This window comes from Oncorhynchus clarkii, chromosome 9 (assembly GCF_045791955.1).
Source record: "Oncorhynchus clarkii lewisi isolate Uvic-CL-2024 chromosome 9, UVic_Ocla_1.0, whole genome shotgun sequence".
NCBI classification, from domain to species: Eukaryota; Metazoa; Chordata; class Actinopteri; order Salmoniformes; family Salmonidae; genus Oncorhynchus; species Oncorhynchus clarkii.
In genome coordinates, this window is record NC_092155.1 from 65,240,081 (window position 1) to 65,261,873 (window position 21,793).

A 21,793-nucleotide genomic window follows, 5' to 3' on the forward strand; every position below is an offset into this window, starting at 1 on the left:
TGTGCAAAAGAGCAGAAAAGTAAATAAATAAAAACAGTATGGGGATGAGGTAGGTAAAAATGGGTGGGCTATTTACCGATAGACATATTCAAGGTCGGAACCATCCAGGGTGGTGATGCTAGTCAGGCGTGCTAGTCAGGCGTGCATTTGGTTTTACTAGCGTTTAAGAGCAGTTGGAGGCCACGGAAGGAGTGTTGTATGGCATTGAAGCTCGTTTGGAGGTTAGATAGCACAGTGTCCAACAGGATCTACTGTTAGGATCATTATACATAATAGTATGTGATGTCATTGATCTAAATTAATCCAGCTTTCAGGCCAAATAAAAAACTCTACATGACCATAGATTTATTTGGTGATATGCTGTCAATTACATTTTAGTTCATTTTAAACTTTTGTTCATGATCATATTGGCCATGAAGTATTTTTTTCTTCTGTCATATTAAGTCATTTAATCCGGTAGTATAAATAAAACACTGTAAAATAAAGCTGTTTTTAAGATGTATAACAACTTAATATCAAAGTATGTAGTCAGCATCATGTGTCAGGTATTTGGATTACTAGTAAACCACTAAGCAAATAAGCAATGCTTCCAATGGTTCCACATATCCTACATTCACATCCTGTTTCAATCCCAACCACACCTTAGGCATCATGAGTTTACCTCTTGCTGCAGTTTCTCATGGGCTCTTTGAGAAATACAGTATTGTCATCTAAATCTGTCTGATAAAGCAAAGCTTGTCATCATGTTCTTATTTTAACATTTTCAGAGAGAATTCAAGAGATTAGCATGAGTACATCAGAGATGCTCTGACAGTTGACAGAGTATTTTTGCTGTGGTTGTGTGTTTGGTATTCAAATAGATCCCTTTTTGATGAGTAAGCGATAGCCCCACCCCTTTAAGAGCAGGGCTAAACTCCTATGTCCATATTCTTAGTTGAGCAGGTTGCAAAGCAGCAAGTTGATCTCTAACTTGCTCCCACTAATAGCTGGAATACTACAGACAGATTGTAAACACACAACTTTCACAGCAGGGGTGTGCTATTGCTGCTTTTACTCTGCCATAGGAGTTGGCACAAGGTAAGACATAGCCTCAAATACTTTTGTCTTCGAAATGCCATTGGTTTAGTGTAGTCCATTCCTTCTCTATAGCTTTTTTTTTAAAAAGTTGTATCTATTAGCTTTGCTTCAAATGATATTCATTTATATAAGATGAGTATCCTAATTTATTGATATTTATAATCATCGCATTTGAATTCATCTAACTTCGTTGTTGTATTTGGAGACTATAGTATTGTGATACAAGAATGAAGTATCTCATTCTCAGCATTGATGTTACGACATATGTTGCACACACACACACACACACACACACACAAACACACACACACACACACACACACACACACACACACACACACACACACACACACACACACACACACACACACACACACACACACACACACACACACACACACACACACACACACACACACACACAGATAAACAGTTTATTCTGCAGGTTTCAACTGCGATCAAGATGGGCAATGAGCATTCTAAAAACAAGGTATGTTTGATAATAGCCTTCTTTGACAGCATGCATGTTTTACTTTGAATGTTGGAATACAGGGGAAAAAAGGCTGGTTGTGGCATTTTACACCCAATGGAAGTGTTTGCTGTCTAATAATAGTAGTTTCAAGTTTCAAATTACAGGCAGTAATATATTAGATATATTACGTGTGCACATGCATCTAATACTAATTGATGGTCCGTACAAAATGAAGTAATGATGAAAGTGATATGATGAAAACAATGATGACAAGAGAAGCTCATGTCAACCATCTTTCTTCTCATAGGCTGAGCAGGCTCCAGAAAAGCCCCTGCATGGAGGATTGAATGGCCATGCTGTAAGCATCTCATCCAATGGCCTGGAGAATGGTGTGTCTATGAGTGATTTGATAGCCATTTATCCTGTTGTCACCTGATTGTTACCCCATGATCAATAAGGCCCAAACTGCGGGCCCAACTGATTGCAACACCTCTGTCTATGATGTCTATCATGGTAACCAAGTTATTTATGTACTACTCCAATGGGATGACATGACACTAACACCATCCCTTGTAATCAATCTTGAATTGCTGGATTAGTCTGGATCAATATCCAAGTCTCTCATAATTCTCTGTAAATACAGCCGTCTGTCAGTGCTATTGGGCGGTGTTCAATGTTAACTATAGGCGTAGCCTTCAACATAGAGGATGAACAGATGTTTGATCAGTCCTTGTGTATATTGTCTCACTGGATCAACAGTTTTGTACAAGGATTTGCAGGCCAAGTACATATGTTTTTTCTTTAAGGGCGATAATATTGATATTGGTCATCTAATCACTAGCAAGTGAGCAGCTACAGCCACAGTTTCCAGACTGTGTTTGTTTCACACGACTAGCCTGTGTGTCCCCAGTAGCACATAGTTTTACATACAGCACAAGGAAAGGTTTGGCTTGCATTTAGCTTAGGGTAATGAGCCTAGCACTGCATTGATTAGTCATAGAGGTAGTATCGTTAGGAAACTCCTTTGGTAAAGTTGCATGCCATTTCCTACACCCTCCCATGTTCTACTGAATTACATGTTGGGAACTAAGATTAATCATATTTATCCTCTTAGAATTCCCCTGTTTTGGGGACCTTCTTATTTTTCTTTTTTTTTTAAATGTAAACTTAATTTAACTATGCAAGTCAGTTAATAAGAAAAAAATTGTATTTACAATGATGGCCTAACCTGGCTGAAACCTAACCCGGACGACGCTGGGCCAATTGTGCGCCGCCCTATGGGACTCCCAATCACAACCAGTGTGGTTCTGGTACCGGTTCCGATCGACATTTTTCCCTTATAAATCGATCCATGGACATAGTAGGTCGAAATGGCTTTCATTGAGCGATTGCCCTGGCTCCCACCGAAACAGTAGTATTTCTTTCCGTGCATATGTGACGTAGGATATGACATTTGAAACCCCGTGAAGCTGGGATATGCCTCCTACCATTTCATTCGCACTTCCGACTGTCCATCAACTCCTGGCTGAACCCTACATCAAAGCACATAAATATGCTCATTTTCTCTAACATTAAACATACAGATTTTTATTTTTCCAGTTAGTTATAAGGAATGTGAATTTTTATAGTTAGTTATTTTATCATTTGATTATGCTATATTTAGAAAGCATATAAGTAATTTCAAGCATTATTCATACAGTTTTGTTGATATAAATATTTCATGTTTTTCATATTTTTATCATATTTGTACTGTGTACTTGAGCAATTTATTAAAATAAATACCAGAAAGCTGGGATGTTAACCTTTCTTTCAGTATGCAGCATTACTAGTTATTGTTTATGGCCCTCATGATAAATAATTACTTTTAGGGATTACATAGATTACGTTTTCAATTATGTTTAGGTACATTTAATTGGCTAATTTCCATTACCGGACATAAAAAAGATAATAGTCAGGTATTACATGATGCCTGTGTACAAAGGATGAATCATATCAAATAACTTTCTTTGTCACACCAACTAACTGACTTATATCTTGCAGTTATCAGTGAAGCAGCTGTGGAGCAGAACAGTATGCCTCCCTCACTGCCTCCCTCTGAAGAGTCAGGTATAGTGGAGACGGATGGCAGTGGTCTTGGGCCTGTGGTGGTGGAACAGAAGTCTGCCATCAAGGAGGTTCCAGAAGTGGAACCAGAGACACAGAATGCTAAGACTCAAAACACACCGGAACCAGAACTGGAACCAGCCACCCAAGAGAAGGAGGAGCCCAAGAACAGCACGAAAGAAAAAGTGAACATCTTTGAAAATCTGTTCAAGAAGAAAGCTAAGCCTCAACCCACCCCCAACCCAGATCCAGCCCTGGAAAAGGAGGAGCCCATAAAGGACAAGATTGTGGAGGAGATTGAAAGTTCTGCAGAAGATCAGAAAGTCCCTGTGGCTGTGACCGATGGGATCCAAGCTGTAAGTATCTAATCAGTGATCCCTTCAAATTGGGTTGGCATTAGTTCCATTTCAGTTTCACTCAGTGTACTGATAATTAATTAATGATCATCAGCTCCTAACTTGAGATTGTTACATTTCAAAATCGAAATGATTTTGGTTATTCCAAAGTAGTTAACTACGCATATAGCCACTGTAATGTGAGGTGTACTGTGAATTGGCAACATTTATTTACAGTAATATTGCATCTGTTGCGAGAAAAATTCACAGATCATTCTTCACTTTCCAGTGTATAACAAAGCCTATTACAGATCTAACAAACATCCCTGTTGATTATTATTATAAAGGAGACAAACGAAGGCATAATTTCCTTGCAATCATCCATTGAACTGGATTGGAAAATATTGATGGCTGCACATTTGTTTCCAATGCAACTTCCATTACTGTCTGATTTTCGCCACTGAAACCACTGAAGAGCAGCCAGAAACCACTGAAGCCCACCCAGAAACCACCGACGAGCAACCTACAGACAAGAGTGTCAGCCCACCTGAAGAAGAGCCTATGGAGGATAGTGTCAGCCCACATGAAAAAGAGACAACAGAACTGGCCATTGGTGAAGAAGTCACAGAGGATAAAACTTTAGAGGAGTGCAATGCACCTGAAGAAGAGCTGGAAGACATTGCAAGTGTTAATGAAGATACAGCTGCTGTAGAGTCAGCAATGGCTGAAAAACTTGCATCTAGCCCCATAAGAACTGTACAGTCTAAAGTGAAGCGTGTCAGCCAACCTTAACAAGAGCCTGAGAGTGTAAGCCCACCTGAAATGGCTGAAGAACTAGAAGAGATGAAAGAACTTCTTGAAGATGTAGCTTCTATAGAGTCAGAGGAACCTAAATCCAGCCCACCCAAAGAAGAAAGATGCCACTATCCTTTCTTGGTGTTGCAGAATGATATTACTCTAAGTTATATTACCTTAAGGAATATTCAAATAAAATGAAATATCGTGAGATAAGAATGGGGGATTTTCTTACAAAATCAACACAACCCAAAACAAAACAAGACATTTGAGTTTGCTGACATTTTTCAGAGCAAAAGAGACAGAAGTCTCCAACATTGCTGAATATCAATGAGTGTGGGTGGAAACAAGCATTAATAAAAGGATGATTGTTGATGGTGCCCTGAGTAGGCAGAGGCATGGTTGGAATTGTGCTTCAATCTCAATGCTGCGTCTAACAGACTCCTTGCTAAGCGTATCAGCTTCACTGATAAAACACTCACATTTCTGAGGGCTCATTCTTTGCCGTTGTCTATAGGAGCCACTTGCTGAGGTAAAGGAGGATACAGAGACTTCAAAGGAGCGTCCCAACCCTAGTCCAGAGGCAGAGGAGGTCAAAAGCCCCAAAATTGCAGAGGAAAGCAGTCATATTCAGGAAAACCAAGAGGGAGAGAGTCAAACAGAAGAGAATCCAGTTATGAACTTCTTCAAAACACTAGTAAGTTGAATTTTTCTTTGGATTTAATTTGTATTGTTTAAAGAGTTGTTTTGACAGTAAGGTCCATAAGTGAATAGATATGCACACAATATTTGATCTATTTGCCTAATGTTTGTAAACTTATTTTGAGAAAAAATGATTTCAAGCCTTTGTAAAAGTCCAACTGTGAAACCACTACAAACACTATTGAAGAAGCATCATTTATTTGGTATGGAAAAGAACGTTTGCCATGCTGTCATAATTCCAAATATGCCTCTGAATAGCAAAACATTTAGCCTAATGCTTGATTATGGTGTGGTAATCCTAACCTTCTGTTGTGAAGTAAGGGACCACAGATAATTACATGAGACAACAGTGTTCCATCAGTGATGTCATTGTATTTTAAGACTGTATAGTGCTGTCAGTGATCATTGTGTGTGAAAATATGTGTAGAGGCGTCTCTGAGAAAGAGTGACCACGTCTTGAAGGAATGATTACACAGGCAGCTATTGTCATTTCTCTTCATCATGCCTTCTTTTGGAATCATGCCTCCATAAAGAGTTAACATAACCCCAGCCCCATGTTAATCAAATCCTTTGAACATGCGGGAATGTGGTGGTCTTTTGTTCAGCCTATAGTGTGAGCTCACAAGGGAGGCCTGTGCCATTGGAAGTTGAGATGCATGAAAATATAGTGAGGGAAGGCCTACGCCATCCCCAGAGCACAATGGCCATCCCAGTGAGAGAGCATGTACTGTATGTGCTTTGCCAAGGACCTCTTTGTGTGCCATCAGTTAGACAACCGTAGATGTCAATGGCTACAGTGCCTTCTAAAAGTATTCATACCCCTTGTCTGATTCCACATTTTGTTGTTACAGCCTGAATTCAAAATGGATTAAATAGATGTTTGTGTTTCTTCTCACCCATCTACACACAATAGCCTATATTGACAAAGTGAAAACATGTTTTTAGAAATGTTTGCAAATGTATTGCAAATTAAATACAGAAATATCTTATTTACATAAGTATTCGCAACCCTGGGTCAATACATGTTAGAATCACCTTTGCTAGTGATTAAAGCTGTTAGTCTTTCTGGGTAAGTCTCTAAGAGCTTTGCACACCTGGATTGTACAATATTTGCCCATTATTCTTTGCAAAATTCTTCAAGCTCTGTCAAATTGGTTAATCATTGCTAGACAACCATTTTCAAGTCTTGACATAGATTTTCAAGCAGATTTAAGTCAAAACTGTCCACTCAGGAACATTCACTTTCTTCTTGCTAAGCAACTCCAGTGTAGATTTGGCCTTGTGTTTTAGGTTATTGTCCTGCTGAAAGGAGAATTAATCTCCCTGTGTCTGGTGGAAAGCTGACTGAACCAGGATTTTGTCTAGGATTTTGCCTGTGCTTAGCTCCATTCCATTTTTTATCTTGAAAAACTCCCCAGTCCTTAACGATTACACGCACACCCATAAGATGATGCATCCACCACTGCTTGAAAATATGGAGTGTGGTACTCAGTAATGTGTTGTATTGGATTTTCCCTGAACTTAACACTTTGTATTCAGGACAAAAAGTTTATTTCTTTGCCACATTTTTTGCAGTATTACTTTAGTGCCTTGTAGAAAACAGGATGCGTGTTTTGGAATATTTTTCTTCTGTACAGGCTTCCTTCTTTTCACTCTGTCAGTTAGGTTAGTATTGTGGAGTAACTACAATGTTGCTGTTCCATCCTCAGTTTTTTCCAGTCACAGCCATTAAACTCTGTAACTGTTTTAAAGTTACCATTGGCCTCATGGTGAAATCCCTGAGTGGTTTCCTTCTTCTCTGGTAACCGAGTTAGGAAAGACGCCTGTATCTTTGTTGTGACTGGGTGTATGGATACACCATCCGAAGTGTAATTAATAACTTCACCATGCTCAACGTCTGTTTTTTACCCATCTCCCAATAGGTGCCCTTCTTTGCGAGGCATAGGAAAATCTCCCTGGTCTTTGTGGTTGAATCTGTGTTTGAAATTCACTGCTCAACTGAGGGACCTTACAGATAATTGTATGTGTGGGGTACAAAGATGAGGTGTTAAACACTAAATCATGTTAAACACTAGTATTGCACAAAGAGTTAGTCCATGCAACTTATGTGACTTGTGAAGTACATTTTTACTCCTTAAATGATTTAGGCTTGCCATAACAAAGGGGCTGAATACTTATTGACTCAAGACATTTCAGCTTTTCATTTTTAATTAATCAAGATGTGTAGAAACATAATTTCACTTAGACATTATGGGGTATTGTGTATAAGCCAGTGACAAAGAAATCTCAATGTAATCCATTTTAAATTCAGGCTCTAACACAACAAAATGTGGAAAAAGGCCAGTGGTGTGAATACCATTTGAAGGCATTGCATATGACTAACTGAAAGACATCTGTCCTATGAAAATAGTAATTCCACTGTTCCCTGTGACTGTAACTCTCTTAAAATACTTTGATATTGCTGATATCTACTGTAGGTATTACATTTCATTTTAAATATTTTTTATGAAACATCACGATACACTTAAATGCTAGATTTGTTTTATAGAAAACAAAAAGTAGCGAACAATTTTGCCTGCCATCCAAGATTGTACACAGACACTCAATAAACACTGAGTATACGAAACATTAAGAACTTCTCTTTCCATGACACAGACTGACCAGGTGAATCCAGGTGAAAGCTATGATCCCTTATTGATGTCACTTGTTAAATCCACTTCAATTAGTGTAGGTAAAGGGAAGGAGACAAGTTAAATAAGGATTTCTATGCCTTTAGACAATTGAGACATGGATTGTGTATGTGTGCTATACAGAGGGTGAATGGGCAATATTTAAGGGCCTTTGAACTCGATATGGTAGGAGGTACCAGGAGCACTGGTTTGTGTCAAGAGCTGCAACGCTGCTGGGTTTTTCATGCTCAACAGTTTCCAGTGTGTATCAAGAATGGTCCACCACCCAAAGGACATCCAACCACCTTGGCGCAACTGTGGGAGAGGAGGTATTTGGTATTTGTTATTTTATTAGGATCCCCATTAGCTGTTGCAAAAGCAGCAGCTACTCTAAGGAGGGGGCAGGGGGGGGGGGTTCAACTCAATATTAGGAAGCTGTTCCTAATGTTTGATATACTCAGTATATATCTCTGTGTTACCTAGGTGACTCCCACAAAAAAAACCAAGCAAGAAACAGCCACCCCTGCTGTTGCAAAAGACCAGGTAAGCATGTATTTTTATTTGAAACATAATGCATTATGCAAAAACACCAAATCCAATTATTCAATACAGAAACAGTTATGCACAGAGTTTATTTAGTATACTGTATAGTCTACATGTAATGCTATGCAATCATGTGCCTTTGGTAAAGTCATCAAAAAAAATAATGAAAGCTTTTCATGACGCAGCCTTACTTTACCTTTACCTTACTGCTTACACCAACAAAGGTGAAAAAGTAACAAGTGAAAGACATCTCACTCTTAACGCTTATCACCTTCTACCTAATTGGTAACATAAGGCCTCATTCAACATTGCGGCTGTTAGCATTTACACTTGAATTCTATTCTGTTCCAGTAGCAACATATTAATCTACATTGAGAGACTTTTGGATGACTGTGATTGTGACTGTTATTGAATTCCTCAGGGAAAAAACTTACGAATTCAATCATTCAAAATAAATACATTTAATCCCAATTAAGTTAATCAAGTCAATGATTCTTGAACCTAAAACAAGTAGTTAGTAGTGTCAGTAGTCGTAATTGGCATCCATCTTCTGCTGAAGACCAAACACAGCTGAGAAGACCTGTGCAGGTCAAGGGGCACCTTCCTCAGCTGTGAAGCCTGTTGCAAAAGATGCCACTGCAGGTCCTCTAAGCAAGCTATTTAGAAAGAAGATATATGATCTCTTCACGGAACCAGAATGGTGATCTCCTTTTTACCAGCACTAACTATTGTTTGTTGTTACCAAACATTCACAGAAAGAGGCCCAACCAACAACAACAACTACTGTGAGTACTAACTAAATAAATAAACATAAATAAATCATGTTTTGTGAGCTATTAACTAGATGTCGGTGATCAACTATTCCTATTTTCCATTGTGTGTCTCTCTCGAATAGGCTGCACAACTAGTGGATGCTCCAGCAACAGCCAAAGGAGGAATGTCAATCCCACCATCCCCAGCCCCAGCCCCAGGCCTAGGCCCAGCCCCAGGCCCAGCCCCAGCCCCAGCCCCAACCCCAGCCCCAAAGCCAGCCCCAGCCCCAGCCCCAGGCTCATGTAAGATGGAGGTTAAAGCAGAACTAGCTGCCCAATCTGTGACCAACACACCAAAAGAAGAACCAAAGGGTGCTGCCAAAGAACCAGAGGCCGCCAAGCCGAAATCTGACCGCCCGTTCAGCAGACTTTTCAGCAGAAAGGTAAGCCAACTCCTGTAGAACAAGGCACTTAGAGGCATTCTTTGGCAGCAGATACTATTTTGTAAAAGAGAACATAAAACATAAATGTGTGTCAGATTGTAACAGTTTGATGTGAATTTGAGGCACTGATAGGCCTCAAGTCTAAAATCAAGGCTAAGTCAACAAGTGGAGCCAGAGCCCCTGCCAAGCCTGCTGCAGCGGTATGACAATACAACATTCAGCCATTTTGAAACTAACAGAGTTAAGCTCACTGTGACATCCTTCATTTCATTTAACTGTATTCAAATCATTGCATCTTGTGGGTACAAGATCTACTAGCTACATCATACAGACTGCTGCCCTTTCTCTTGAGCAAAGCATCAATACAGATATCAAACAAAACAGTCTCTCAGAGCAGTCCCTCAGAGCATTCCTGTAAATGTAAATCTATCCCGATACTTCCAGTGACATATTGTGACATTCCCTAGAGTTTTATTGCTTATGTTTTTCTCAATGTGGAATCAACACACTTTAGATAGTGCTGCATGTAGCTGGACTGATGGCATGACTTGTGGAGAATGGGCTGAGGTCTGCATCTATTCATTCATCATCTGTGAACATAAATAGCATAACAGCATCCCAAACAACATCAGAAATCCAACAAAATCTAATTCAGTCATTTTAACCCAAAGAAACAGCAGACCAAGTATTAATTTCATGCAGAAACTGAATTACATTTTCATTCTGACTGTATGTGTTCATACAGAAACTGAATTACATTTTCATTTTGACTATGTGTTCATACAGAAACGGAATTACATTTTCATTCTGACTGTATGTGTTCATACAGAAACTGAATTAGATTTGCATTCTGACTGTATGTGTGCATGTGCGACTTTGTGTCTTTATTTGTGTGGTGAACTGTGCTTCTACACACCTATGGGTTCTTTGCCATGCAGACCATACAGTAGAAGGTCTAGTTATATGGCACATGTTCAGATTAACATCGTTCTGCTCTCCTGTAGACAGTGGAACCAGTGGAGCCACAGCCGGTTGTGGAAGTACAGGTAAAATGAGAGAACTCTTGGCATACTCCATCCTCACGTGCCATCTTTGTCTCTTTCTGTTGGGTTGCATGGTGAAAATGGGTGTTCATGCTATCAGTTACAGAGGAGGCTGGTGGGAGGAGCTATAAGAGGACAGGCTTATTGTAATACCTGGAATGGAATCAATGGAATGGAGTAAAATACATTCTCCATGTGTTTGTGTTTGGTACCATTCCAGTGACTCCATTCCATCCATTACAATGAGCACATCCTCCCATAGCTCCTCTCACCAGCTTGAATTTGAGGCACTGATAGGCCTCAAGTCTAAAATCAAGGTTAAGTCAAGAAGTGGAGCCAGAGCCCCTGCCAAGCCTGCTGCAGCGGTATGACAATACAACATTCAGCCATTTTGAAACTAACAGAGTTAAGCTCACTGTGACATCCTTCATTTCCTTTAACTGTATTCAAATCATTGCATCTTGTGGGTACAATATCTACTAGCTACATCATACAGACTGCTGCCCTTTCTCTTGAGCAAAGCATCAATACAGATATCAAACAAAACAGTCTCTCAGAGCAGTCCCTCAGAGCATTCCTGTAAATGTAAATCTATCCCGATACTTCCAGTGACATATTGTGACTTTTCATTGAGTTGTATTGCTTATGTTTTTCTCAATGTGGAATCAACACACTTTAGATAGTGCTGCATTTAGCTGGACTGATGGCATGACTTGTGGAGAATGGGCTGAGGTCTGCATCTATTCATTCATCATCTGTGAACATAAATAGCATAACAGCATCCCAAACAACATCAGAAATCCAACAAAATCTAATTCAGTAATTTTAACCCATTATCATTCTGACTGTATGTATTCATACAGAAACTGAATTAGATTTTCATTCTGACTGTATATGTGCGACTTTGTGTCTTTATTTGTGTGGTGAACTGTGCTTCTACACACCTATGGGTGCTTTGCCATGCAGACCATACAGTAGAAGGTCTAGTTATATGGCACATGTTCAGATTAACATCGTTCTGCTCTCCTGTAGACAGTGGAACCAGTGGAGCCACAGCCGGTTGTGGAAGTACAGGTAAAAGGAGAAAACTCTTGGCATACTCCATCCTCACGTGCCATCTTTGTCTGTTTCTGTTGGGTTGCATGGTGAAAATGGGTGTTCAAGCTATCAGTTACAGAGGAGGCTGGTGGGAGGAGCTATAAGAGGACAGGCTTATTGTAATGCCTGGAATGGAATAACTGGAATGGAGTAAAATATGTTGTTTGCATGTGTTTGTGTTTGGTACCATTCCAGGGACTCCATTCCATCAATTACAATGAGCACATCCTCCTATAGCTCCTCTCACCAGCTTCCTCTGATCAGTTACAAGTTGTTTCATTCATCTCAGCAATAAAGTGGCCCTAAGGGGCAAACCACATAATATCTATTTTACAGTACCAGTTTTGGTACCTGAGTAGAGATTTTTATCACCCTCTTATCTCTTTCTTATCTGTTTTAGTGGGTTATTTTCTGGTTCTTCCAGGTGGTGGACTCTTGTGGGCTCTTACACCTTCCTTAATCCTGACAATCGTTTATAATTAAGTTTTCTCTTTTGCTGTTTCGGTAAAGAATGTAGACTTCTCAAAGACGGACACTCTGGAGGCCTCTGCCACACTAGAACCACCACCACCTGCACCGGAGGAAGAGAAGACACCTGCTGCCTCCAAAGCCTCTCCTTTCACTTCCTTTTCTCTTTTCAAGACAAAGGTAAGGCAGACATTTACTCACATCTCACTTTGGTTCTCAACGGGAACTACTCATGAAATGTAATTTTGGAAATACAAGAAAATGTGTACATGTGATAAACAATAACAGAATGGTGTGATAATTTGAGGACCTGCTAAACCAAATGGCCTCAAAAGCCCAGACAGCTTCAACAAGTGGAGTCCGACAACTCAAGAAACCTTTCAAAGGGCTAAATGACAATACTTGCCAGCCAGTGTGAAATTAACAAGAGTGATCTCACTGTGTTCAGCTTATGCTATGCTGGTACTACCATGTTGAAGTATCCTGCACAAATAATGAAATATACTCCATAAATAATGAACATTATTTGGTACAGCAATTGATATGTTGCATACACATGATAGCGAAAACAGCTGGTAGTGATACTTTCTAATTTCTCATCATGTTATGATGTTTACCAGCCAGAGCAATGCTCCCATTTATGTAGTCATTCCATTATACAGCCACTATTTAATTGCTTCAGTTGTGCTCTTGTATTGTGCTAGTCAGTGTGATAATGTGTGTGCTCAGCTTTTTTAACTGGTGAGTGCAAGGAGGCAACATCATATTGGAAGCCCAATGTCTTTAAGAGGAACATTAAATGACCCAAATTACACTTTGAAATTGATCTCTTGATTATTTGTCATAATTCAATTAGGCAGCTGTGCCGAAAAAGGAAGTCCCTGCCCCAGCTGCAGAAGCGGTAGCTGAACCAAGTGTAGCCAAGGACGAACCAAAGGCCCCAGAGGACCCTGCTGTGGACAGCAAGCCCGTGTCAGGGCCCTCCGAGGTTATGGAGAATTCCCCCGTCCTCCCTAAAAGACTGGAGAAGAGGAACTCCATCCACTTGTTCTTCAAAAACCTGGTAGGCTGAATTTGCAACCACTAGATGGCCTCGGCAACTCCCTATGACTATGAACTATACTTCACTATGAAATGTCATTGAAAGATATTGCTTTGGGCAAAGTAGTGTGAGGGAAGCAAATGTAGGTTCTTACATGCAGTTGGAGCTACATTGATAAGCGAAATGACCCTTCCCTTTCCTTGCAGGGCAAAGGCCAGTCAGATGCAGGAGTACAAACAGAACCAGAGAAGACCAAATAAAACGGAAACACCCTTTCAAACTTCACATGCCATATCTGGAAATTAACTTATGATTTGTTAGATACATTATGTTTCTGATCACACTATTGAAAGGATGATGGTAAGAGCAAGTGGTTTGAGGGAGAGAGGTGGACTGTGGACTGGTCTGTTCTAGTCTAATCTGTGTGGACGATTTCAGAGAATTGTTCTTTGTGGAGGAGGTAAATATATTTTCTGGTTTAAAGGCTTGATAGGTAGAGAAAAGTGGTTTTGTAACATTTACTGAGAGCAAAATCCATTTTCTATACAGTATGTACCCTTCTTTTAACATACATGTCAAACTCATTCCCCGGAGGGCTGAGTGTCTGCGGGTTTTTGTTCCTCCCTTGATTGATTGATTGATTAATTAAGGTCACTAATTAGTAAAGAACTCCCCTCACCTGGTTGTCTAAGGTCTTAAAAACTAAACACCCGCAGACACTAAGCCCTTCATGGAATGAGTTTGACACCCCTGCTTTAACATATTAATATGTGTAAGGATCTAATGCAAATATTACGTTTAGCATATTTGTTCCCCTCTTCATATACACATTTTACTAGTCTGAGAAGAACTTGTGGAGTGCATGCAATGGTTTCAGATACATTCATAGGACTTATTGGAGAAGAGATGCATAAAGCTTAGCTTGGGATAGAGAGATAGTAATGGAATAAACTCAAAATGTAATGGAGGAGTTGGTGAAATGGTGGATATTCCTGCCAAGATTTTTTTATTTAGGCTAGACACATGCAATCTACAATGTAGGCTTTAAACTTTGCAGGAACTGTACACGGATGCAAATATATGCCAAACACTAAATTACAATTTATGATTATAATCATACACAGGGGGACCTCACAATCATTACTTTTTTTGGGAACTACACAGATCATCTGGTAGTCTATATAGCTAACTGCACAGTCATGAATCATATTTGATTAACGTTTCACTGAAGTATAAAGGTTTGTTCTAATTTGAGTGCACTGCTTTACATGTGTGTCCCTGTTTGAATGCAGATGTTATAATCTTGGGTATCTTGTCTCTTAATTTCTGCACCTATAATTTGATGAACTGGAAGTAGAATATTTATTGTGACAGCAATTTCCGAATCATGAAAACCTGCAATGGGCTATATGGGGGGGGGGGGGGGGGGGGGTTCTACTGAGCTAACATATGGATTTCTTTTAAAGATCATACCATGGATCCTTTAGCTATTTAATTTTTCATTTAGGTAAAATATTGAATTTGGCCTTTAATGCTACAACCTATAGAAATGCATTGAATAACACACTCATAAATGGCAAATCAGAGTACAAAAATAAATAATAAGGAATATGTTTTTGAATTGTCTGTCCTACATATAGGAGATGTAATAAAGTTCAGGATTTACACATATTTAACCCATTTTTTGGTGTGTCACAAAACTACTTCTATATTTGTTTTTATTATGTTAGATTGACGCACGGGTGCGTTGATCAACTCTAGGGGGTATTTAAAGCTATTTTTTTCTGTAACTGTTAAGAGAATAAATGTATACAATTATTTGTTTTCTTGTTTTCTATCTCACAATTTAGGTCAAAAGCTATCAGTATAGGGAAATATGAAAACATATTTAGAGTGAAATTAAATGTCCCTGTAATATATTGATTTAATGTTATCAAGCAGGACTATCAAGTGCTGCAATACCTGAAAAAGACATGACCCAACAAGTTTATCAACACATCTTGTATTCCCGAAGTAGGGAGCCAAGCTGTCTCAGCTATGTTAGAAGACCACACCTTGTTAAATACAAACACTAAACAGCACCCTTGCTAATTACCCAAGCAACTTGGTCAGGCATTCATGTTAGATGAGAAGAAAGGAGAGCCTTACATAGTATGAAAAATCCACACAACCAAATAATTTTACCGGCTGATCTGAGGGATTGTAAGCTTGCCTGTGATAAAGGAGTGACTCTAATCGTTTTATAGTATCCTAATATTAATTTGTGTGGGGATTCATAGCAGAGTTTGCATCATGGAGTCCTCTGTCTGTGGAGGAATGTGTTTTAGATGGCTGCGTCTGAGATCATACACCTTTAAGTGATGAGTCAATGTTCCTGAAGTAGTAACTCATACTGCTCCTTTGTTAACTGAAGCACTGTTATACTTGCATTGCCCCCTGTAATCACTGTGATCAGTTCAAATTGTGCATCAAAGTCATTTCCCAAGAAGTGGCCGGGAAAAAGACAGGAAGGAAGGGAGCGATGCTACGGGTATGGTAGTAACAGAGGGTTATTTGGTCCATTGTCTGTCCTTTTCCTCATGCGGATCATTTCAATTTAAGATGCAATATCACATTTTGTTCTGACAGTAACCATATAACACTAACGTGTCTGAGAGAAGTGAGTTAATACAATTTATCTTCAGAAGAGCTGAAGTAAATGGTAGCACATGATGGACCAGGAGTAAAACAGCAGCTGGGTTGTTCCACCACTTCTGTCTTTTGAGAAGTGTAACTTGGTAAAAAAAAACAAAAAAACATTTGATTTCACCTAATGTTTACATTTTCACAAAGAGCACATGTTCAATGCAATTAAAACACATTCTCCCATCTCAAGAGGTTTAATAAAACTATTACTATAGTAATTGTCAAATAAAGTAACAAGGTTGACTGTAACAGGGTTGACAATGACAGGGTTGATGATTAAGTGAGAATTCTCGACATGCTCAGTTTTCCACCACAAAACACCAGCAAATGGTCAAAAAGAGTACACCAGCTCACCTGATTCTACACTATGATTTGACTTTTAGATGTTCAATGTTTCTTTTGAAAAACAACTTCTGAAACCAGAGTTCAGTTCACGTAACAAGGTTGACCGTAAAATGAGGGACAGACATAAATTAATCTCTAATTACATTAAATAAATAAGCATTTGTTAAAGCAACAAAAAACTAGGTCTTTACAATGATGGTCAAAACTTGGAGAAATGTAGGGGTTAAGTAGATTAAAATCTTCCTAGAAGTCATAGAGGGTGCATGGAGGGACATGTCAAAGTGTGGATATTTTGGCACTTTTGCAAGCCTTTATTCATATACAAAATCTGAATGATTGAATTATCCATGTGGTCTATATTAAAGGGTACTTCAATTAATATAATATGCTTTTAAACTTCTATATTGGCCCACAATTTCTACTTAAGATATCAAAGGGGATGCAAAAGACCCTCATTTTGTGGAGGGCCTTTTTCAAAAAATTTGCTTTGACGAATGAGTTCAAATCAGACAGACAGTTATGAAGAGTGATAGACTTTATGATAATGCATTCACTGACTGATACATCTGAACTTACTTTGACTTCACTTTGGTGGCAGTATAAACACTCTGGAATATGTCTAATGCCAGATGTTTCATAGTCATATTCATAGTGAATCACTATGCCACTACAACAGGTAGAATGTTCCTACACTCCATAATTGTTGAGGTGCTTCTGCAGAAGACAAGAAGGGTGCAGCATAGCAACATGGCTAGAAACCAGTTTGAACGTTGTGCAATAAGAAGATTTAACCATAATATATCCTAGTTAAGAAACTGTCATCCTCCTCCAGAGGCGATAATCTATGACCATGCTAGTTCAGTTGATCACAGGACAGTAAGTGTGAGTGTGTGAATGAATGCAGACCACACAGCGCCGAGTACCAAGAGGGGGTAGGGGAGCCAAGGGACCAGTGGGCTGCTTGGGAGGCCTATGGGGACTGGGGAGGGCTGCTGTCAGCACTAATGTTTGTCAAGGCTATGCAGCGCTGTGTTGCTCTGCTCTCCAGCACCATGCACACAGGGAGGCATGGGGGATCACATTACAAGGACCAATGAAGACACAACATATTCCCAGGCCTTGCAATACGTTTAATGGCAATATCCAATCACCAGATGATGTTAAACTAACTGATATACTGCATTGTCAAGTCTTTATCAGCAGGCAATTGAGCATTATGTGGATGTATAGTATTCAGTATTCAGATGTATTCAGACGAACAGAGGCACTCTTTAGGGGTGTTGCACCGGAGGGTGTTTTTGTCATGTATTTTGTGAAATTCTTTTGAGTTGAGTTGCTGATCTTGTTGGTTTGAGGGGCTGGGTAGACATGGCTAACAACCTTATTTAGATTGCTGTTGACCTTAAAGCTCATGAAGTGTAATAACTTTCCCAGTTCTTAGTAGTGTAAATCTATGGGACGCATCCTCTTATAATATCAAGTTCTTTCTGGCTTTGCAGATTAAAGTGATCAATCGAAGGTCCATATTCCAATGAATATAACATAAATACATGACATTCATAAGGAAATGTGTTTTGGGTGTATACTGCAATACAGGAAAGAATAACTGTATTTCCGAGCAGCGAATGCGTTAGAAGACGACTGTCAACACAAAATAAAAATGTCTCTATGAAGCAGGTGTAGAATATAACAAATCTTGATCTTGACCAGATTAGAATATTACAACTATAAGAAATATTGTACCTTAGGTTGCAAGAATGTTTATCCTTCTTAAATGCCTACAATTGATGATGAAAACGTCTTTCAGACGGAGCAGCAGTATGGTTATAAAGTTGATCCATGAATCTGGAAGGGAACAATGCAGTCAGCTGTTGCTGACACATTCAGACAAGATCAAGTCTACTTGCATAATAGTCTGTGAGGACGACCTGACTCATGCATCCATCCCTCCATCACATACCAGAGCTGCGGGTTGAATACAAAATAATTATTTGTTTTGCTAATATGTTAAAAATTATATGCACACTTTTCTCACCTACTCTGTAATACAAATTGTTTTGTTTTCTTATTTTGTAGAATAGAGGCTGATATTAGCTTTAATAATATACCAATGACCTGAAATATAACAATTCATTTAAGTTCACTTTTGGGAAAAATGTTAGTTATTCTTTTTTATTTGATTCTATTCTATTCTAAATGTCTGTTAATACAAACAATAGTGTATTGTACTTATTTTGTGTTGCCAATACGATATATTCTTGGCATATGTTCTTTTGTGTCTTCTTGCAACTCAAATCAGAGGCAGACGTGTGCTTTATTGCTCCATGAACTATTGACTGAATCATAGGATCATCGGACAATACAAGCTGTAAGCAACAAGTTATGCACCAGGACTAGCTATGGAATTTCATGTTTAGATCGCTCATCAGTATCAGACATTATACTGCCATTCCAGATTGCTAGCTTTTCACGAAGCCTTTGTGGCCAGGGAACAATGAGAAATGAGCGGGAGGCCACCGTGTGTGTCACATGTGGTGCCTTTGATTAACATTCTAGACTTGTTTGTATGACAGGAACTCAGGATAAAGCAAGGACATAAAAAAGACTACAAATAACCAAATGTTGTTTTATACACTTAAAGTAAAATAGGTACAGTATTGCTTCTTTATTCAACAATAAGCAATATGTTGGTGAAGAATAGAATCCCCTCCTTGGCCATATGTTCAGTTCAAGACATTTACATAGGCCAAATAAATAAAGCAATGATCACATGAAACTATGATCAAAACTTAATTTGAATATAAACATGACACTGGAAATCTATTTGGCTGTCAACACAATATTAATGTATCTATGGTGCCAGAAAGATATGACTGCTCTGTGAGTTTGTTTCTCCCATAACAGGTTTTATTTCTGACATTGATGTATTATGTAGCCTAAATTCATGTTTCTGACACAAGCCTGGTGGGTTATTGAGACATCAAAATCATGTCACTCAGAGACCAGAATACCTCCTGGGGACATTTTCTTGGTGTTTGCTATAACCTTCTCTGTAGACAACAGAGGGAGTTGGACATGTCCCAAATGGCTGTGGTGGTGCTCCACACAATTGCCTGTGTGTTCTGGGTTCTTTCTGGGTTCAACATGCAGGCTGGGTGGAGCTACTGTACATGGCAACGTTTCAGCCAGTTGCTGGAGATGTTTTGGCAAATGCCTGCTGACAGCAGTCCATGTGGATTTGTTCACTGTTCTTCACCCTCAACAGTTGGGGATGGGTTTCATTGAGAACATTAATTTTTTTAAAGAATGGTTCAGTCTGGTGTGATGAATGCCTTCTTCATTGGACATCAAATCAAATCAACATTATATTTGTCACATACACATGGTTAGCAGATGTTAATGCGAGTGTTGCGAAATGCTTGTGCTTCTAGTTCTGACAATGCAGTAATAATCAACGAGTAATCTAACCGAACAATTTCACAAGAACTACCTTATACACACAAGTGTAAAGGGATGAAGGATATGTACATAAACATATATGAATGAGAGATGGTACAGAACGGCATAGGTAAGATGCAGTAGATGGTATAGAGAACAGTATATACATATGAGATGAGTAATGTAGGGTATGTAAACATATAAAAGTGGCATTGTTTAAAGTGGCTAGTGATACATGTATTACATAAAGATGGCAAGATGCAGTAGATGGTATAGAGTACAGTATATACATATGATATGAGTAATGTAGGGTATGTAAACATTATATTAAGTGGCATTGTTTAAAGTGGCTAGTGATACATTTTTACATTCATTTTTCTATTATTTAAGTGGCTGGAGTTGAGTCAGTATGTTGGCAGCAGCCACTCAATGTTAGTGGTGGCTGTTCAACAGTCTGATGGCCTTGAGGTAGTAGCTGTTTTTCAGTCTCTCATATTCATCTCAATGTCTATTTTGTTGACTATCATGCCAATGAAAAACAAGGAGATCTTATTCTATATAATTCTGTGATGTAATAATTGTTTTAAGTCTAACCAGCAATGCAAGTAAAACTATCTAGAGCTCGTTGTTCATTAATCATCAAGTCTCTAAATGAACTAAAACTAACAAAGCTGTAACATAGAACCTTTATCACTCAAGAGTTGTTTACCTAAGCTAGTAGAAAGAGGAGGGTTAGGGTGGGGTTAACATCCAACATCCAGAGACAGTGTGATTGTGTTTGGGTTTCCTGACTATCTTGAGCCATCACAAAATCAAGAAGGGTGAGTATTCATGAGGTAAAGTAGTACTTATACATACTTTCTGTGAAAAAGCACATTGTGAATAGAGTAGTCAATGGCATAATAATTGAAAGTGGAACCACAATGAGATCCATGCTATTGCCAGCTGTCAGAGGAGCTGGGGTGGGGGAGGGGTGAAGCAGTTGCTTTGACATGCATGTACTCTGATGAAAAGAGGAGGAAATGTGATCAATTGTACTAAGAAAGAATAAAATATTGGTCTTAACTTTACATTGATTATTAGTAAATACATGTAGAAATCAAGTTTTTTCCTAGCTCACCTTGAATAGAATGTATGTTAGTTCACTTCATAGATTTTTCATTTTCCATTCAGTAGATCCCAGTATTTCATGGTTGCATTGTAGGCTATGGTACGCTATGGATTGAATTATCATGGTTATTTCTGAACATTTTGGTGTCTTACAATAGGACAAGTATTCAAAATCATAATTTGAACACTTTTTGAGTTTCCATAGTCTACATCTGACCAAAACTAAAATATAACCTGATTTCCAAAAAACATTCAAATGTGTATCTCAAACAAGAAAAAAGGGTTGAATAGCCTAATTACTTTTGCAGTGAAAATTTGATATAAATACAAAGCTATAAGGCTATCATTCAATGCTGGAAACACACAGTGACCTGTTGCTGCATAGCACATCATCCCACATGTAGCTGTGAGTTGCAGGTCCCCATCCCCCCTCTCCACACGGTGCTCTGTTCTGTTGCAATGGGAAGTGGAGTGAGAGACATGTAAAAGTCAACTCTTTGTCTGAACAACATGGCGTTGAGACTTTTGCTTAGAACAAAGTTCATATAACATTGCTATTTTATTTAGGCCTATTTGCTGACTAACTGTGACTGTCTCAAATGGGAAATTATGTAGGATACAACCAAATGTGTACCATCCCATATACAGAATAGAATCACACTGTTATCTTTCA

The 21,793-nt window shown here is 38.8% G+C and overlaps 1 protein-coding gene across 3 annotated transcripts; it reads left to right on the forward strand.

Annotated features, from left to right (window-relative positions):
* The first annotated feature begins 957 nt into the window (after window positions 1-957).
* Window positions 958-15,343, forward strand: LOC139416752 (neurofilament heavy polypeptide-like). 3 transcript variants are annotated; one of them, XM_071165791.1, is made up of 14 exons: window positions 958-1,077; window positions 1,503-1,567; window positions 1,857-1,938; window positions 3,590-4,008; window positions 5,300-5,479; window positions 8,637-8,696; window positions 9,452-9,481; window positions 9,592-9,891; window positions 10,014-10,091; window positions 10,896-10,937; window positions 11,967-12,008; window positions 12,543-12,680; window positions 13,357-13,563; window positions 13,749-15,343. In XM_071165791.1, exons 2-14 carry the CDS (start codon window positions 1,541-1,543, stop codon window positions 13,800-13,802), a joined length of 1,659 nt encoding a protein of 552 aa, XP_071021892.1. In that variant the 5' UTR covers window positions 958-1,077; window positions 1,503-1,540; the 3' UTR covers window positions 13,803-15,343. The 3 variants fall into 3 exon arrangements, with proteins under 3 accessions (XP_071021892.1, XP_071021893.1, XP_071021894.1); XM_071165792.1 differs by lacking the exon at window positions 10,014-10,091; XM_071165793.1 differs by lacking the exons at window positions 10,014-10,091; window positions 10,896-10,937; window positions 11,967-12,008.
* The last annotated feature ends 6,450 nt before the right edge of the window (window positions 15,344-21,793 follow it).

Coding starts and splice junctions, on each gene's coding strand:
- LOC139416752 (XM_071165791.1), top strand. CDS start 1,541: ATGGGCAATGAGCATTCTAAAAACAAG. Junction 1,939..3,589: donor ATCCAATGGCCTGGAGAATG/GTGTGTCTATGA, acceptor TATATCTTGCAG/TTATCAGTGAAGCAGCTGTG. Junction 8,697..9,451: donor CTGCTGTTGCAAAAGACCAG/GTAAGCATGTAT, acceptor AAACATTCACAG/AAAGAGGCCCAACCAACAAC.